This window comes from Armigeres subalbatus, chromosome 3 (assembly GCF_024139115.2).
Source record: "Armigeres subalbatus isolate Guangzhou_Male chromosome 3, GZ_Asu_2, whole genome shotgun sequence".
Classification (NCBI taxonomy): domain Eukaryota; kingdom Metazoa; phylum Arthropoda; class Insecta; order Diptera; family Culicidae; genus Armigeres; species Armigeres subalbatus.
Genome location: NC_085141.1, coordinates 74094853 through 74113688, shown reverse-complemented (window position 1 = coordinate 74113688; position 18836 = coordinate 74094853). Strand labels below are relative to the sequence as shown.

The 18836-nt window shown below is 41.8% G+C and overlaps 1 protein-coding gene across 6 annotated transcripts in view; it reads left to right on the top strand.

Moving 5' to 3' along the window:
* LOC134219633 (transcription factor E2f1) overlaps positions 1-17214 on the top strand; it is a 57230-nt gene extending 40016 nt beyond the window's left edge. For all 6 annotated transcript variants that reach the window (XM_062698422.1, XM_062698423.1, XM_062698425.1 and 3 more), the window contains exons 2-7: positions 6053-6799; positions 6864-7015; positions 7085-7514; positions 7580-7841; positions 7904-8398; positions 15362-17214. In XM_062698422.1, coding sequence (XP_062554406.1) covers positions 6170-6799; positions 6864-7015; positions 7085-7514; positions 7580-7841; positions 7904-8398; positions 15362-15468 — 2076 coding nt within the window. In that variant the 5' untranslated portion in view covers positions 6053-6169 and the 3' untranslated portion in view covers positions 15469-17214. The remainder of the gene's footprint in view (positions 1-6052; positions 6800-6863; positions 7016-7084; positions 7515-7579; positions 7842-7903; positions 8399-15361) is intronic.
* The last annotated feature ends 1622 nt before the right edge of the window (positions 17215-18836 follow it).

Genomic DNA, 18836 nt, shown 5'->3' with positions numbered 1-18836 from the left:
TTTCAAAATGCACTGCAGCCATAGTAACACCTCGAGTTTCTTCTTCATATTGACCCAAGGAGCTAGGCTTTACCAAGGTGATGCAGATCAGCACTGCGTGCCACTAGCTCTCTCTTTTACTCTTCCACTGATCTGACCGAAAGGCCATATTGGCGACACCAACTTTCAACTACCTGAAGAGCATTTTGCATCAGGTCGAATAAGGTAGTAATGCCCAAACCCACTATCAATGTAAGATAGTCGTCGGCAAATCCATAGGTAGGAAAACCGCCATTATTGAGTAACCTCAATAGCGTATCTGCAACGAGATTCCACAAAAGTGGAGATAATACTCCCCCTTGAGGGCATCCGCAGACACTTAATTTCCTAATCGCTGCTTGACGTAATGTCGAGTAGAGATGTCGGTTTTTAAGCATCTGGTGAATCCATTTGGTAATAATATTAGGTAGCCCATGACAACGTGCGGCTTCCAATATTGCATCGAAAGACACGTTGTAGAAAGCACCTTCAATATCTAAGAAAGCACCCAAGCACGATTGCTTTTGAGCGAATGCTTTCTCGATATCGTACACAACCTTGTGTAGAAGAGTCACGGTGGACTTTCCAGATTGGTATTATTTTATTTATTCAGACTAAGGCCGAAGTGGCCTGTGCGGTATATAAGAGTCTTCTCCATTCGGCTCGGTCCATGGCTACACGTCGCCAACCACGCAGTCTACGGAGGGTCCGCAAGTCATCTTCCACCTGATCGATCCACCTTGCCCGCTGCGCACCTCGCCTTCTTGTGCCCGTCGGATCGTTGTCGAGAACCATTTTCACCGGGTTACTGTCCGACATTCTGGCTACGTGCCCGGCCCATCGCAGTCGTCCGATTTTCGCGGTGTGAACGATGGATGGTTCTCCCAACAGCTGATGCAATTCGTGGTTCATTCGCCTCCTCCACGTACCGTCCCCCATCTGCACCCCACCATAGATGGTACGCAGCACTTTCCTTTCGAAAACTCCAAGTGCGCGTTGGTCCTCCACGAGCATCGTCCAGGTCTCGTGTCCGTAGAGGACTACCGGTCTAATTAGCGTTTTGTAGATTGTCAGTTTGGTACGGCGGCGAACTCTATTCGATCGGAGCGTCTTGCGGAGTCCAAAGTACGTACGATTTCCAGCCACTATGCGTCTCCGAATTTCTCTGCTGGTGTCATTTTCGGCAGTCACCAGTGAGCCCAAGTACACAAATTCTTCTACCACCTCGATTTCGTCACCACCGATGCAAACTCGCGGTGGGTGGCTCACATTGTCTTCTCTTGAACCTCTGCCTATCATGTACTTCGTCTTCGACGTGTTGATGACTAGTCCGATCCGCTTAGCTTCCCTCTTCAGTCTGATGTAGGCTTCCTCCATCTTCTCAAAGTTACGTGCCATAATATCTATGTCGTCGGCGAAACCAAATAGCTGGACGGACTTATTGAAAATTGTACCACTCGTGTTAATCCCTGCTCTTCGTATTACCCCTTCCAAAGCGATGTTGAATAGCAAACACGAAAGACCATCACCTTGCCGTAACCCTCTGCGGGTTTCGAAGGGACTCGAGAATGCCCTGAAACTCGAAATACGCACATCACCCGATCCATCGTCGCTTTGATCAATCGTGTCAGTTTATCCGGAAAACCGTGTTCGTGCATTAGCTGCCATAGCTGGTCCCGATCGATTGTATCATATGCGGCTTTGAAGTCGATGAATAGATGATGTGTGGGCACGTTGTATTCGCGGCATTTCTGCAGTACTTGGCGAATGGCGAACACCTGGTCCGTGGTGGAGCGTTCGCCCATAAAACCCGCCTGGTACTGCCCCACGAACTCCCTTGCAGTTGGTGCTAGTCGACGGCATAAAATTTGGGAGAGTACCTTGTAGGCGGCGTTCAGCAATGTGATTGCGCGGTAGTTGCTACAATCCAGCTTATCGCCCTTTTTGTAGATGGGACACACGACACCTTCCATCCACTCCTGCGGCAAAACTTCCTCCTCCCAAATCTTGGTAATGACCCAGTGCAGCGCTCTAGCCAGTGCCTCACCACCGTGTTTAAATAGCTCTCCTGGTAGTTGGTCAGCCCCAGGGGCTTTGTTGTTCTTCAGCCGGCCAATCTCCTCCTGGATTTCCTGGAGATCCGGAGCCGGTAGAATTATGTCCTGCGCGCGTTCTCCCAGGTCCATCACCATACCGCCATATTCGTCTGCCACATCGCCATTCAGGTGCTCTTCGTAGTGCTGCCGCCACCTTTGGATCACCTCACGCTCGTTCGTAAGAAGGTTCCCGTTTATGTCCTTACACATATCAGGCTGTGGCACGTGGCCCTTACGTGAACGGTTTAACTTCTCATAGAACTTTCGTGTGTTATTAGCGCGGTACAGTTGCTCCGTTTCTTCACGGTCTCGATCTTCCTGCTGGCGCTTTTTCCTCCGGAAAATCGAGTTCCAGATTGGTAAGCATGTTGATTAACATGAAGAGGCATGTTTGCCAAACAGTCATCACGAATGTGATGGTCGATAATACGTTCTAAGCATTTCAGAAGAAATGAGGTCAGACTGATGGGTCTAGAAGCACGTCCTCCTTTTGGGATAAACTTTACAGTGACATCCCGCCAGGATATGGGAATATACCCAGTAGCAAAACTGCATACTAAAAGCTTTTTCAAAACATGTTTGATATGTTCAAAACCTCTCTGAAGTAGAACGGGATAAATCCCATCCTCCCCTGGAGATTTGTAGGGAGCAAAACTGTTAAGTGCCCATTGAATCGATTCAGTAGTTATGATTCTACGTGCTTGAGCCCAAGACCCATAGCTACATGAAAAGACATCAGGATCATCCGATGATGTTATATCGACACATCCAGGGAAGTGCGTATCAAATAAGTGTTCTAACGATTCTTCATCAGAAGAAGTGTAGTCGCCATTTGGCTTGCGAATTTCGCCAACTTGGAAATCCTTGGATCTCGCAAGAATTTTATTCGATCGACTGGCTTCACTCAAATTGGAAACATTTGCACAAAAGTTTTTCCAGCCGGATCGTTCAGCAGATCGTAGAGCCTTCTTGTAAGCTTTGCGAGCCAACTTGAAAGAATCCGTCCCTGCTGAATGGCGTCTGTTCCAACTCCTTCTGCACTGCTTCCTTAGCTTAGCCAAATCCTCTTGAGGTTTTTACAGAACGTAAAGGGCAAGCTTCTTCGAAAGCTTCCACGATGTGCAACGTTGTAGTATCAACTGCATCGTCCAAGTCGGTAGGAGTTTCTATAGAAGGTAGATATCCATGAAATTTAGTAGAGAGCAACTCTGTGTAAAGATCCCAGTTGGTTGAACGGGGATTTCTAAAACGCAAGGTCTGCGAAGTAACATTCAAATGATCAAAGTAGATGTAGCGATGGTCAGATATCGATTCCTCATCTGACACATGCCAATTCGTCAACTCGTGACTGATTCTATTGGAGCAAAGGGTTATGTCTAACACTTCTGCTCTATTAGATACCATAAAGGTTGGGCGATTGCCTATGTTAAGTAAACTAAGTTCGGTACTACTTAAGTATTCCATCAAGCTGGAGCCTCTCAGATTGATATCCGAGCTACCCCAGGTGATGTGATGAGCATTAGCATCACTGCCGACAATTAGCGGGAGGCCTTTTGAAGTGCAATATATGACAACTCGTTTGAAAGCATCCGTAGGGGATGGTTCATCATGTGGTAAATAAACCGAACAATAGACGTATTTCCTAACGGGGGTTCCGCCAGTTGCATCAATTGTGACAGCACATACATCTCTGGTTGTTAGTTCAGAGATAAGTGTAGCAACAATAGCATTGTTAACAAGCACACATGCACGCGGCATTGATCGAGAGTTTGCCATTTCTTTACTGAAAGCAGCAAAAACCGGGTTCACTAGGTTACCTAGGTAGAAGCTACCCTTGCGAAAATAGGGTTCCTGCACCAAAGCCACTTGGGATTTGCCATTTTGCATGAGTCTACAAAGATTAATCGTTGTTGTTCTTTTATGCTGAAGATTGATTTGAGCTATCTTAACTGAAGCCATTGCAAATTAAGATAATGCACTCCACAACTTCAGCATTAATATGAACAGCAACGATGAAACCAAATTGGTATCTTATCATCAGGCTTGCCAAAAACTCCTCGCCGAGTAGAAAATGAGCAAGAGCAAGAGTTTTTTTGAGGAGCAGAAATAAGCATCAAAACTCACAACATTGTGCATCATTAAACCCGAGCTTGTGCTTCGCAAAACAAGAGCGAGTCTATCTGTTCATCTTTTTCTTGTGGTGCGTCACTCACTTACACTCACACTCAAAACAACCTCCAAGATTTTTTCACATACAAAGCGGCGCTCCGGAGGCTCAATGAATGCTCTTTCGCCCGACGCCTCACTCACATGTGTTTTTAATTTGCTTTTCCTCACTCTGCGTTTTTGTACCTCTGCTTTTTTACGCTTCCGCTCAATTGTGAGGATGCAAAGGCAGCATTTTGCTGATGATGATTTTATTTGACTCTAGCGAGGGTGAGGAGTTTTGTCAAGCCTGGATCATGAAAGTCAAAGACGAAACACAGAGTACAATGTGTATGACGCATAAAGCGAATCCATATAGGTGACAATTTGGTGGAAAACTAAATAAAAACATGCTCATAATCCCACCCTTATTTAACCTCAAGTTGAGATTGAATAAGAGTAGCCGATTTTTTCGGAGAAGCAAAAAGTCAACTACGCCATAGCTCCGGTTAGCGCAGTAAGGGCTAGATACTGTGAAGGGTGCCCTGGTGCTTCACAGGCTCCGTTAGCGGTTAGGTTCTTTTTAGACCCCCCTAACCATTCATTCGTAGGCACGGTAAGCATAAAGCCGCATCACACCAAGAATTTGGGATCACCTGTATGGTGGACTTCTACCACCGGAACAAGCAATCCGTAGCGTTATTCTTAGCCAGATAACTGGCTGCCGACACCACACAGCTATCTTGGCTGTTCGGGGAGAGAAGTTGACATTGACTTAACGTCAACTCTCAATGTGGCCGAACAGCCTGAAAACAAGAACAAGGAACAAGTTCTTCAGAATATTTCCCTGATTGTTCTGCCCAACACACCCGACGAATTTGGTTATTGCACCATGATTGATGATCGAATCAGGTTACATATCAGTCACAACAATATATGTACATATTTAAAATACGCGTGCGATGATGTGAGAGATGTAGAATCTAGTGATAGCTTTGTGAAAAACTGACATCACGTTATCATCCGAAATATAATTATTTATACTAAAATAGTTTAAAAAATAGAAAAATAGATGAAAACAAAAATTATCTAGAGATTATTTATTTCAAGTCAACAAAAATAAACAATCTATTTCTAAGCGTTTTAAGGCGAAAAAGGTTAAAAAGTATATTCAAACCTGATGCCATTCAAAATATTGATAGTAGCGAAATAATTGAAGCTTCGCTCAACGTTGAAAGAAGTATTATATTAAGTTATATATCCCACAAACATTAAAAACTCATTAAAAATGATCGAAGAAGTAAAAATTAAAAATAAAGTTCTGCTTTCTCCTCATTCACGACAATTCTGAAAACAGAACTTTGATCAATCATACCTCGAAGCCTATCATCTGCTCCCACACCTTGGATTCAATGTCAAATCTGGCTTCTAAATATCTCGCCGTAATCGTTTTTGTCTGTCAGGTTTTTCATACTTTTTTTTCTGAATCCTCCAACGACAACTGCGCATGATTTTCGTTTCTACTTCCACCTTGGCAAAAATTTGTTCTGCTACTCATTATTGCCATTGTAACCAATACTGATAACCACACCAGCGGGCAAAAAATGTTGCGGTTTGCGATAATTATTTTTCTGCTATCGTTCCTCAGCCTTAGATAGAGAAGGTTTGCCCAAATGGTTATTAAATTTGCCGCGTGTCGGCGAAAATTGTGTCACAAACATATCACTGCATATCGAGTCGACCGAATGACTATTAATAACATCCCATTTTTTTTCCTCCCGGCTTCATTTCAGATCCGTTCGAGCAAATAAACGGTAGTAAACAATAGGACGTCAGGCGTTGCTCCTCGCGCAAATGCTTGCACAGGCGGCATCGCGAAACGCTTTCCACTAGAAGGAAAGAATTAAAGTATGTACACTTTTCAACCTAAGCAGAAACAGCTACAACAGCAGCAACAAAAACAACAGCACTATGTAGTGTCCAATAGTTGGAGGGGTAGCTCAACTAATATGGAATTCAACAAAAAGACTGGCGAGTCGTATGGACTGAATGGTAGCGGCAGTAGCAGCAGCGGCAAAAGCAACCACATTGAATGTGCAAGTACAAACCAATCGATGGCCTTTGGCGGCAGCCGAAAATCATCGGTTGGCAGCGGTAGTGAACTATCTGAAGACTACGAGGATGTGAAACCGGACATCAAAGTCAGCTCGCATCTGCTCGATCATGGATACGGATACGGGGTAACGCCGCAGTATCATCCGCCTCAACAGCAGCAGCAGCAGCAACAACCAAGCCATCATCACCATAGCAGTAGTAGTACTAGTAGTAATAGTCATAATAGCAGTAGTCAACAGAATAGTAATTATAGTCGTCATCATAGTCCCTCGGCATCCGGTTCCGGTGCGTCGTCGAGAAGTGGCACGGCGACCACTCCGACGCGCAGTCATCATGCTAAGCAATCGACACCGAATCGAACTGCGGGACTACATCAGCAGCACAAAAGTGTTAGCGGCGATCCTCAAATTACAAATTATTTCAAAGTAAGTTGTTATACCTTAATTTATCTTCATTGTTAATTAATTATTCCTCTAAATTTAAATCCAGGCCGTAAAACGCAGAGCGCCATCCAGTTTGTCGCCAACTCCGGCCAAGATTTCCAAACAATCCAGTAGTAAACAACCAAGCTCAACCTGCTCTACACCCACGTCATCCGTGTCGTCCTGTTCGTCTAAAAAACGGTACTCCGAGGGAACGAGGTTAGCGGACAAAATCAATGAAGTTTCGTATCGTTAGTTTGTTAATGTTGCGATCTTCTTCCCTCACAGGTATGACACTTCGCTAGGACTGCTAACGAAAAAATTCGTCGACTTGCTAAATGAATCGTCCGAAGGCGTGGTCGACTTAAACATTGCCTCCAACAAACTTAACGTACAAAAGCGTCGTATCTACGACATTACCAACGTGCTCGAGGGGATCGGTATCCTGGAGAAAAAGTCCAAGAACAATATCCAGTGGAAGTGTGGGAATTCGTTGTGCAATATCGAAAAGAACAACCGGATACAGCGCGATCGGTATCTGCTGGAGCAGAAGGAGAACATGCTGGACCGGTTGATTGTCGAAATGCGCAATATGACGGAGAATGACATGCAGACCATGAAGCATGCGTACGTCACCTGTCAGGATCTGAACTCGATCGATATGTTTAAAGATCAGGTCATCGTGGTTATTAAGGCCCCTCCGCAAGCTAATATGGTGGTATGTATAAGCATTGGAATTTTCTCTGATAACGATAAGCAATCATTTTATTTTTGTTTCCAAAGCTACCTGGCGTGCAACCGCCGCGAGAAATATTTTTAGAATCGGAAAAGGGAGAAATAGACGTGTTCCTGTGTTCGGAACCATCAGAAGGGTCACCAAATGGTGGAAGCCTCGGTGGAATCGGTAGTTGTAGTGGAAGCTTGTTTGGTGACAGTACCGGTGGTGGGAACGGCAGCAGGTCTGGTCCGGATCCCTTGCTGGAAAACATCGACCCGCTATTATCACCGTTCAGTGAAAAGTTATTCAGTCCTAAAAACAAACTGAGTAAGAAACAATTTTTTTAACATTATCAACTTCCATATTTTAACCCTCTACTTTTTTTTTAGGAACCACCAATGTTACGAAAACATTAAGTTCGGTCCGAAACCTGAAGGTCTTGTTTGGAGGTGCTGAAGTAAAAACGGAACCCAACGCGTTGGATTCATTAACCGGACATCCTATCAGCACGACTGAATCAATGCAAAGCAACTTTGCAACACCCTTGATGGCGACGCCATCTGGCCCAATGCTTGAAATGTTCAACAGAATAGAAGATTCAATTAAAAAAGAGCGGTTTGATCCGGATCTTACTGAATCTGCTACCATCGATTCCCACAAGCTCCTACCGATGGAAATCACCCACAAGAACGCATCGTTGAGTGATGGTAACAAACTGAGCCCAGAGACGCTGCTACCCCAGGAAGTCAATTCTCAGCTCAACGTGGACGAATTATCACCGAAAGTACTGAGCGCCAAAACGACTCCGGTCAATCCGCGCGAACGGAACTCTATGCTCCCCGAGCTCGGCATCTACAGTCCCTTCAATCTACCGTACCCGGAAGGTAAGTCCGAAACCCATCGATTCGCACTTACTAACCTTTTCGCGCTAGCAATGCTAATAACTGGGCAACACGAGGAAATGGTTTACATACTGTCTACTGAAAAAAAAAGTGTTGAAACATTGGTGCGAACAGTGCCGCGCGAGAACTCTGGCTGTGACCTGTGTGCACTTTACCCTAATCACATCACAGTCTGAGTTCTTGCTTGGACGTTCGTCGATCAACAAATGGATCAAAATATCGAAACAATTTCTTAAACATCTAATCGCTTAATGTACATAACTCCAGTAGATAACAGTTCATTAGCTACTAATACCAAGTGTGCAGAGCCGGTTCCTGGTTCAGCAAGTGGTGATAAGACATTGTTCCTCAACGCGGTGGTAGCAGTTTGGAAAGAATTGATACCAGAACTGAACTCTCGTGGGTCTGCAGTTGATGTTTCGAAAGCTTGTAGCACCATGAGATTCAGCTCCGGTGTTGGTTCGGTTCATAGGAGACGGTGGTGTATGTGTGTTTCGGGGTTGCTTCTTGATCGAATTCGGCTGTGCAGACAATCGCGATAGAAAGAGTCGTAAAATGTATGCAAATATAACTCCAGAAAGTAGCAGAGTGCTGCTGGTGGCGTCATCGCGCACGAACGGGCGGATTTGGCGAGTCGAATGTAATTAGACCAAACAAATGAAAATAGCTTGCGTGTCAGCTATTTTGGCTATATTGCGAATTCAGTTAATGGTTTTAATCAAAATTTGCAAAACGGGACATTTTGGTGATTTGTTTAATTAAAAACCACCGAGATTAAACCACCTAGTAGTGATGACGCTTTTATTATGTTTAACGGAAGGTTAGAAGAAAAACATGTAAACATCGTCTTTAATAGAGTTTTACGAAACAAGGGCTTATTATTTAGCAGTCGTTTGTACATATAACAACTTTTTCAAGAAAATGTTGTAAGGAAACAGTAATCTTGCGTTGTGCTTCCGAAACGTAATGTCTAATAGGGACAATTTTTTTTTAATTTATTATAGTTGAAGTTCATCACTGATTGTTTTCAACTATATAAAAATTTAATTAAAATCCAGACAAATCCACCTAGCGGTTTTGATGTCTTTCACCAGCAATAATTTCTAGCATGATTTTTGAAAATGTTGTATGTCCAAATAAGAGACTCTCTTCCGCTAATATCTAGAATGGTTTTGCATTTGCGGCAACATTTTTAACTCAGCCTGCTAAACAAAGCTATTTTCTTCAGATTTATGCTAAGAAATCCGATCTAAATTTACAATGTTATGAAAACTTATATGTGAATATGTACGTTATGTGGAAGATATTGATTTGGAAAATGTATTGGAGGTAACCACTTTCCCTTCGATGGGACTCGAACCCATGACCCTACAGTAGGTACCCTACAATACTGTAGGGTCATGGGTTCGAGTCCCATCGAAGGGAAAGTGGTTACCTCCAATACATTTTCCAAATCAATGTCTTCCACATAACGTACATATTCACATATGAGTTTTCATAACATTGTAAATTAACGTCCAAGTCGGGTGGTTTAATCCCCAGAAATAGGCAATTACCTTTGATTGAACCGATCTAAATGTTAGTTTGGCTTTGTAATAATCAAAAGAGAAAGTAAACAAATAGAGTCTCTCTTTTGGACTTACGATGTTTTAAAAAATCATACAAGATTTGATTTCAACTTAGCGCGATGCCAAAAAATAATTGCCTACCTTGCGTATCAACTACGTTGGATGTACCGCAATGTACCAATCGTATATGGCTTGAACACCATTTCCTTTATAACTTTAGAACGCAATGATCGATTATCAAATTCAATAGTGATCAACTAGAGTTTAGTCTCCGACGAATTGGATAGGGGAACCCTGGGCAAGAAGGTCACCTTAAGCATTTTTAATGATCGTTCTGAAGTTGTTTTATGTCATTCGAAGCACGCAATCCTTTGAGACTTCGTCGGTGGGGGCTCGAAGTCAATTATGTTGCTTTTTCACGCTTTGACTTCTTACGAATTTTCTTGACGGTTACCTTTGGTAACGGAAAGATATCTTCAGGAGTGACATCAAACGCACTTCCTGCGAATGACATTTTGGCAATTGCCTTGCTAGAGCAAGGCATAGGTTCATCGACATAAACCCCATCGAGGTTCTGGAAAATCGGTTGGTCAGATTCGTCGAATCCGAGGAAGAAGCTCTCATCGACATCTTCGATATGATGTTCCAACGAAGGGTATGGATTGATTGGATTGGTCGATGGTATTGGTGGCTTAACGGATTGATCGACATGCTCAGGATGCAGCAGTATTGTAAGAGCGCCATCTTCAGCGGGTTGGTCCATGGCTTCCGGAACATCAGTTACATCGGACGGTGCGAAATCGGCCGCAGTCAAAATGAACTGAATAAAGGGTACAATTACTGTAGCTTTGAATCCACTCAGTGCCACGGAAGCTGTTGCGGTCTTCAAGTAGGCTTCTCCGAATAAGGCAGGGGTTGCATACGATGGCTGCGATAATGAAGCAAACTAACCACCGTCACGTAATTTTGCTAGGATTTTTCGAGGTAGGCTACGTTTTTGGGGGGCTGAAGCCCATATGGCATAACGGCTTAAATGTCTAAAGGTCATTTGGCATAAAGACCATTTGACATAATTTGTTGGCTACCTCGAGGCCATTTGGCATAACGACCATTTGGCTTAATCGTTGAAAAGATGTATCAAATAACATGGGTCGTTTGGCATAACGACCATTTGGCACAAAAAAAGGTTAATAGTAAGAATGTTAATAGTATATTTACCTGCAATAAGGCAAAAGAGTTGGGGGTGACTCCTCATTTAAAAGCACGCATTTGCCCGGAATAAGCCAAAAGTGTAGATGACCCCTTCTTTAAAAGTACGCATTTTCCCGAAGTAAAGCAAAAGAGTAGATGACTGCTTAATTAAGGTATGCATTCGCCCGGAGTAAGGCAAAAGTGTAGATGACTACTTCTCTAAAAGTACGCATTTGCCCAGAATAAAGCAATGAGTTGATGACTCCTTCATTAAAATGGTCCATTTGCCCGGAATAAGGGAGAATAGTAGATGAATCCTTCTTCAAAAGTGTGCATTTGCCCGGAAAAAGGCAAAATAGTAGATGACTCCTTCTTCAAAAATATGCATTTGCCCGAAAAAATTCAAAATAGTAGATAAGTACTTCTTATAAAGTACGCATTTGCCTAGAAAAAGGCGAAATAGTAAATGACTCATTTTTAAAAGTATGCATTTGCCCGGGATAATGCAAAAAAAGTAGATGACTCCTTTAAAAGTATGCATTTTTTGGAAAAAGGCAAATGAGTAGATGACTCCTTCTTTAAAAGTACGCATTTGCCCGGAATGAAGCAAAACAGTGGATGACTCCTTCTTTGAAAGTATGCATTTGCCCGGAATAAGGCAACAGAGTAGATGATCCTTTCTTTAAAAGTACAAGGCAAAAGAGTCAATAACCCCTTTGTTTAAAACTACGCCTTTTCCGGAAGAAGGCAGAAGACTAGACGACCCATTTTCCAACAGAACGCAAAATTCGAAGCGTATATAATTTCTTTTCTACGCATACGACGATCGGAATAAGACAAATAAGCTGATGATTCCATTCTTTGAAGCACACGATTTCTCCTTATAACGAGATAGCATGCATGCATTTAGTTGGAAGAATTCTGAAGAGTAGATCATTCCTCCATTCAAAGTATGCATTTGAAAAAAAACACTTATAAAAATCACAGTTTTTCAGGAATAAGGCAAATTAAGCACATTATTTATTCCTTTAAATCTATTTAAAAAAATTACCCGGAATTTGCTTCTGCCTAGAGTTTTTATAATTCTTTTAATTTTTATGCCAAATGGTCGTTATGCCAAATGGCCCTAAAATCATTGACTATTTTTCTCCATTATGCCAAATGGCCCCTGACTATTCAACTAGTTATGTCAAACGGACTTATGCCAAACGGCATTATGCCAAATGGGGCAGCCCCAATGAAAATAGATACTAAGGTATGGAAATCCATATTTTGTGTGAGTGCCTTTCGTGTGATAAAGCTTTCACTACTACATTCGAACGAGCTCCCATAAGAAGCCGTGCAAATATGTACGTTACCATTTGCTGTTTACATTTTCATCATCCACTAGTACACTTGCATTTGGTCTTCTTCCTCACCTTCTATCTATCTCATTGGGGCAGCCCCATGTTTTTGGTATGCGTGACGTGCCCATCTAAAATCAGCAACACTGGAGCTGCGGCAGTCGGCCGGCTGTGTTTCAAAAAATGGCAAAAGCCTTCACAGCATTGACCAGAGTAATGGCGGTGTTGTTTCAGGAATACGCAGGCACAGTTCAGGGTGGCGTTGACGGAAACCGTGTAACCAATCTTCACCGGCCAGTTGGGCCTCGGTATTGAACGGATGTTTAATATTGTTCTTCATCGCCAGCTTGTGAAGTCGCGAGTCCATAGAGGAGAAACCTTTAACAAGGATGTGCTAACAGAAGCAATTATATTTGAGCGCAATCTGGTAAACCTGAGTTCAAACGAGCTGATTGCAGCATTGACTCGAGCCTGCGATGCAACCATGCCGAGAAAAGTACAGCCACGACATGTCCGCCATCCAGTCTACTGGTGGAATGGAATGATCGCCGAACTCCATCGCAACAGTCTTCGAGCAAGGAGGAGTATACAGAGAGCCCGCAATAATTTCGAAAGAGAAGAGCGTAGACCTGTGTTCAGCGCAGCAAGAGCTACTTTCAAAAAGGAAATCAGGGTTAGCAAAGCAGCCTGCATGCAAGAGCTTTGCCGTAAGGCAGATGTTAACCCATAGGAAGATGCATACAGAAAAGGAGGTGCCCAGAAAAGCTTAAGGCAATTATCGAAGGTCTGTTTCCACACCACGAGCCAACGGTCTGGCCACCCACGCGGATGAAGCCCTGCTTACGAATCAGGAACTCATCACTGCTGTGAAAAGCCTAAAACTAAACTTCGTATTCGTCCGTATCGCGATGCAGAAGTGCATCGATGAAGAAACTTTCTCGATTGCTGAAAGCGACAAAAACTAGTAGTGCTACCGAAGCCGAGTAAGCCACCCGGAGACCCATCGTCCTACAGACCTATTTGTCACGGTCGGAAAACTTCTGAAGAAGGTTATGTTCAACAGATTAGTAACATTTTGGTTTTATACTGATTTTATTACACTCTTGTAGAGTAAATTGGGGCCCTCCTTAGCCGTGCGGTAAGACGCGCGGCTACAAAGCAAGACCATGCTGAGGGTGGTTGGGTTCGATTCCCGGTGGCGGTCTAGGCAATTTTCGGATTGGAAATTGTCTCGACTTCCCTGGGCATAAAAGTATCATCGTGCTAGCCTCATGATATACGAATGCAAAAATGGTAACCTGGCTTAGAAACCTAGCAGAAACCTGTGGAAGTGCTTAATGAACACTAAGCTGCGAGGCGGCTCTGTCCCAGCGTGGGGATGTAATGCCAATAAGAAGAAGATGAAGTAGAGTAAATTATGGTCTTAAAGAGCGTTATAAAACGAAAAATGTTACTTGGGCTATCTACACAGAAGGCGATAATGGATTATCAAGCAGGCAGTTTTGGTTCCGGAAGAGCAGATCCACAGTAGACGCTATCCGGGAAGTCGTAGAAGCAGCTGAAGCAGCCAAGAAGCAACAGAGGAGGAGAGGTAATCGCTATTGCGCTGTGGTTACCCTAGACGTGAAAAATGCGTTCAACGGTTCGAGTTAGGAAGCAATAGCTAATTCTCTACACATGATGAGGGTTCCGGGATATCTCTGCAGAATTCTAAAGTGCTATTTTGAGAATCGGACACTAGATTATGAAACACATGAGGGACTTAAGAGAGTAGGAATAGCAGCTGGTGTTCAACTAGGTCCCATCCTACCAAGAGGCGTGAAGATAATTGGGTTTGTGGACGACGAGATGCTCTTGGTAATCGAAAAAAACAGTAGATGAGGTGGAAGTACGTGCTACGGAGGCCATGGGAATAGTGGAGAACTGGATACGCAAGAAAAAAGCTGGCATTAGCCCACCATAAAACCGAAGTGATGATAATCAGCAACCTAAATGACCAGCTCAACTTCAACAGCCAAGTCTATTACGACTGCGATAAGGCAGCAAAAGCCACCACAGCATTGACCAGAGTAATGATAAATAGCTCTGTGATTAGTACTGCAGTCGTCCATATTAGTACTGCAGTCCATATAAACTTCCAACGAGTTTAGCACTACCCAAACGTTGACCGATTTGGCTAAAATTTTGTCCAGAGCATCAGGGCATCAAATAGAACCGAATAAGAGGGCGGCCCATAAAAAAATTTGAAAAAGTGTTTTTTGAGCCACTTTAGTGCTTATATATTTTGATACAGTCTATAGGTACGAGACAATTAGCACATAATAATAGATGTTAATGGGGTCTCCAGTAGCCTTGCGAGCGAAGGCGTAGGATTGCCAATCCGGAGATTGCGAGTTTGAATCTCGGTCCGGTCTAGGATGTTTTCGGGTTAGAAACATTCTCGACTCCCTGGGCAATGTATTTGCCACACAAGATACATACTCATGTATTGGCGGGCATAGAAAAGGTTTCAATTAATAAATAAAGAAATGCTAATAGTTGAAAAGCAGGCCAAGTTCCAGTTGGAATGTAGAGCCATAGAAGAAGAAGAAGATGTTATAATTGAATCGTGTCTGAATTAACGCTTGTTGTATATTGCAGTCGATCTTAAGATGTAGTTTCCACTTTTTTAATAATAATTAGATATTCCCGCGTTGAAGTGATTAAATATGAAACGCTGTTTATTCTGATACATAATACAAAATATAAACCACGTAGTAGCGCAAAGCAGTTATCACACCATATTCTGTTTGCCCCATATCCGATTCCATACTCACAAACTACCTCCCTGTTTTACATTGCAGTGCCCGAAATGGATGCATTCCTGCCTCTGGAACCGTTGGACAACGATTACAACTTTTCCCTGGACCATACCGAGGGTGTGTTTGATTTGTTCGATTTTACTTTTTAGTTCAAATTTATGTGGGAATATACAATATACGTATATATCTTTATTTTATTTCAATTAATATTTTATTATCATTATTATTATTAGTGTAAGCTAGGTTTGCTGCTAGAACTGAGCTAGAACAAGCATATGATAGGTATTCGAGAAGGTGGTTAGAACAGGTTCGCCCATATTTTGTTGGATATATTTTTTTCTCAGGCGAGATCTGCAGGGACAGTTTTCCTTATAATATGTTATGGAGAGGAAAAATGAAAGCGTTATTTTTCGTAAAACTTGCAACTAGGCACTTGGTGTTTCAACATGGAAGCAGCCATGTAACAACAGAATTGTTTATACTATCCGCTATTGATTGGTGATAAGTTCTACATTTTTGTAAATATTGTTTGTAAATTATTAAAAAAAGAGGATAAAACAAATCAGCGATGCGGCCCATATTTTATCTCGAGAGAATCTATAGTGACCTGACCATAATTCTCCCAGGTGTAACTGGAACCCTTTTGTCAAAGCGCTTATTTAAAAACGATTACAATGATCATCAAAACCTATAACAATGGCGAGAAGATTTGATTTCGTGAACCAGGCAACATAAGATGAAACGAAATGGTAAAGTTCGTCTTCTGCGCATAAATGAAAACAAGAGCTGATATAAATTTACTTAGGCCAATCGTGAAAAAACTCAAGTCTAGTAATAGTAAGTACAGTCGTACTAAATGAATGCACACAAATCATAAGCATACGATCAGAGGTTGTCACCTGATGACCCTCCAGATTTTAAGCAGAAATTCTTCATTTATACATATATTTTTAATAGGAATGTCTAAAAACTGATAAATCCAGTAAAACATAAGCCCCATGATTATTCCGTAAAAAATACAGAATAAAAATACACAGTCAAAAGATGATCGAGTAGCGAGAAAAACTTGTGCAAGAGATTTTTTGTTGTTCTTTCAAAAAATTATGCAAATTATACCATTCGTTTTTTTGTCCTATTTATTTGAAATTTTAGTTAAGTAACCTACCCGCGGTATGTGTTTCGCCGGGAACAATGGAAGCCTACAGAATCGAAGAGCAGAGAGTGAACATTGAAATACGCTTTGTTAGTTTGTCTCCGTTGCCAATTGATTTATTATGGAGAGAGATGAAAAAGAATAAAACTAAATGCAAACATTGTTATTTACATTGAAAGTTTTTCTTTCGGCCTAATTAATCTGCATGATCAATTAAGGTTGTTGCCGCTTGTTCGACTTTATTATGATGCAATCCCTGTATTTGTCAGCAGTTCAATTCCACTTCCTGTTCGTTACACTTCAGTTCTGTAAACCTGTATAAACTTTCTGCAATCTTACGATTATTGTTCGTGGTTAATTAGGAGGCTTCTAACTCTAGCCGACATAAACTGATTGTTTTTGTTCCGTTCTCTGATATACGTGCGTGTAAATTGACCTATATCCGGGTGTACATTTGCCTTTTCCCGTGAATGCGCGAGAGAAATGTCGAGTCCTTACGAGCGGAGGAATGTTGTAAATATCGAAAAAAGATGAGTGGTGGTGTCACAAAGGACAATGTCGAAAAACATTTGAAAGCTAAACACACGCTTAAACAAATAAAAAAAAACATAAACTATAGTTAACGTACTTTCCACACACTCAGTCTTCTGACAAGACTAGCATTTTCTGTGTACCACTCGTGAGGTAAAACAATAACAAACAAAATAAAACTGAAACGAGAAATAGAGAAAAATGATTCAAACTTGTGCGTGTATATTTACGGTAGAAATGAAAGAAACTTCCCAACTCCACTTAAAACTGATCGTACTGCAATAGTTTTTATAAGTCACTCAAATCATATTACAGGGTTACCACTACTTTTTGGGAAAAGTCTAGTATGCTACAAATTTAAAATCTGGCAAAAACCAGGGATTGAATTCTAAAGAGAAAGAACAAGTCTCTCACTTATCATCTCTGTATACATATACGATATGTATCATACCGTGAGAGACTTTTTTCGCAAGCTGTCATGATAGAGAACTAATTCGGGAGGCTACACCCCATGATAAATTTCTTTTAGACAGCTCCAAATGCGGGGAGCACTGGCTCTGATGATGAATCACCGTTTTTCTGTGGAGGCTGCCTATTCGATTCTGTTTTTTCGCACTTGTATAATACAAGTTTGATAAATTTGTTATCATGGCTTGTTATGATTCGGAACAGTTTTTGCCTCTCTTTTATCGTTGTTTATTATCTATTGAGAGCGATTTCTGCAAACCCTGGCAAAAACATTTATTTCGATATTTTTTATATTAAATGATTTAAACTAAAATGTGACCTAATTATTTTACAGATATGAATAGTTTTATTGATTTGACCTTCTTCATGCTTCTGCTTCATATTTACAGGGTCTAGAAATTGAACTGCTACAAAAGAGAGAAAAAATAATATACACTGGGGTCTCTTTTACGCGGTTTTTTTTTACGCCGGGCGCTTTTTACGCGACTTTTTTTACGCGGATTTTGGGATTTACGCGGATTTTGGGATTTACGCGGTTTTTTTTACGCGATTTTATTTTTCTACGTGATTTTTCGAAAATGTCTTGAAATCACGTAAAAATGGTGAAAAGTTGATTTTTTATCGATTTTTTCAAAAGTCGTTTTTTACGCGGATTTCGGATTTTACGCGGTTTTCAAAAAATATTCTAAGTCCTTTTCAAGGGAAAACACTAGAATATTTAAAGGAGGTGCAATGCTGGGTCATTAGAGCGAAGGCCATCAGTCCCGAAGGTCATTTGGCCACAGCCGTTAGGCCAAGTGAGAAGTGATAAGTGAGAAGTGAGAAATGAGAAAAAAGGTGTAATATGTGAGAAGTGAGTAACAAGAAGGTAGAAGTGAGAAGGGAGAAGTAAGAAGTAAGAAGCGAGAAGTGTGAAGTGAGAAGCGAGAAGTGAGGAAGTGAGAAGTGAGAAGTAATAAGTGAGAAGCGAGAAGTGAATAGTGTGAAGTGAAATGAGAGAGAGGTGACAAGTGAGAATTGAGAAGTGATATGTGAGAAATGAGGAGTGAGAAATAATTTGTAAGAAGTGAGAAGCAAGAAGGGAGAAGTGAGGAGAGTGAAATGACAGCGATAAGTGAGAAATAAGAAGCAAGAAATGAGAAGTGACAAGTGAGAGCCGAGAAGTGAATAGTGAATAGTGAGAGCCGAGAAGTGAATAGTGAGAAGTGAGTAATGAGATAAACATGTGAGATGTGAGAAGGGAAAACTGAGAAGCGAGAAGCGGTAAGTAAAAAGAGGAAAGTGAGAAGTGACAAATGAGAGATTAGATACGATAAGTGAGATTTAAGAAAGAAAAAGTGAGAAGAGAGAAGTAGGAAGTACGTA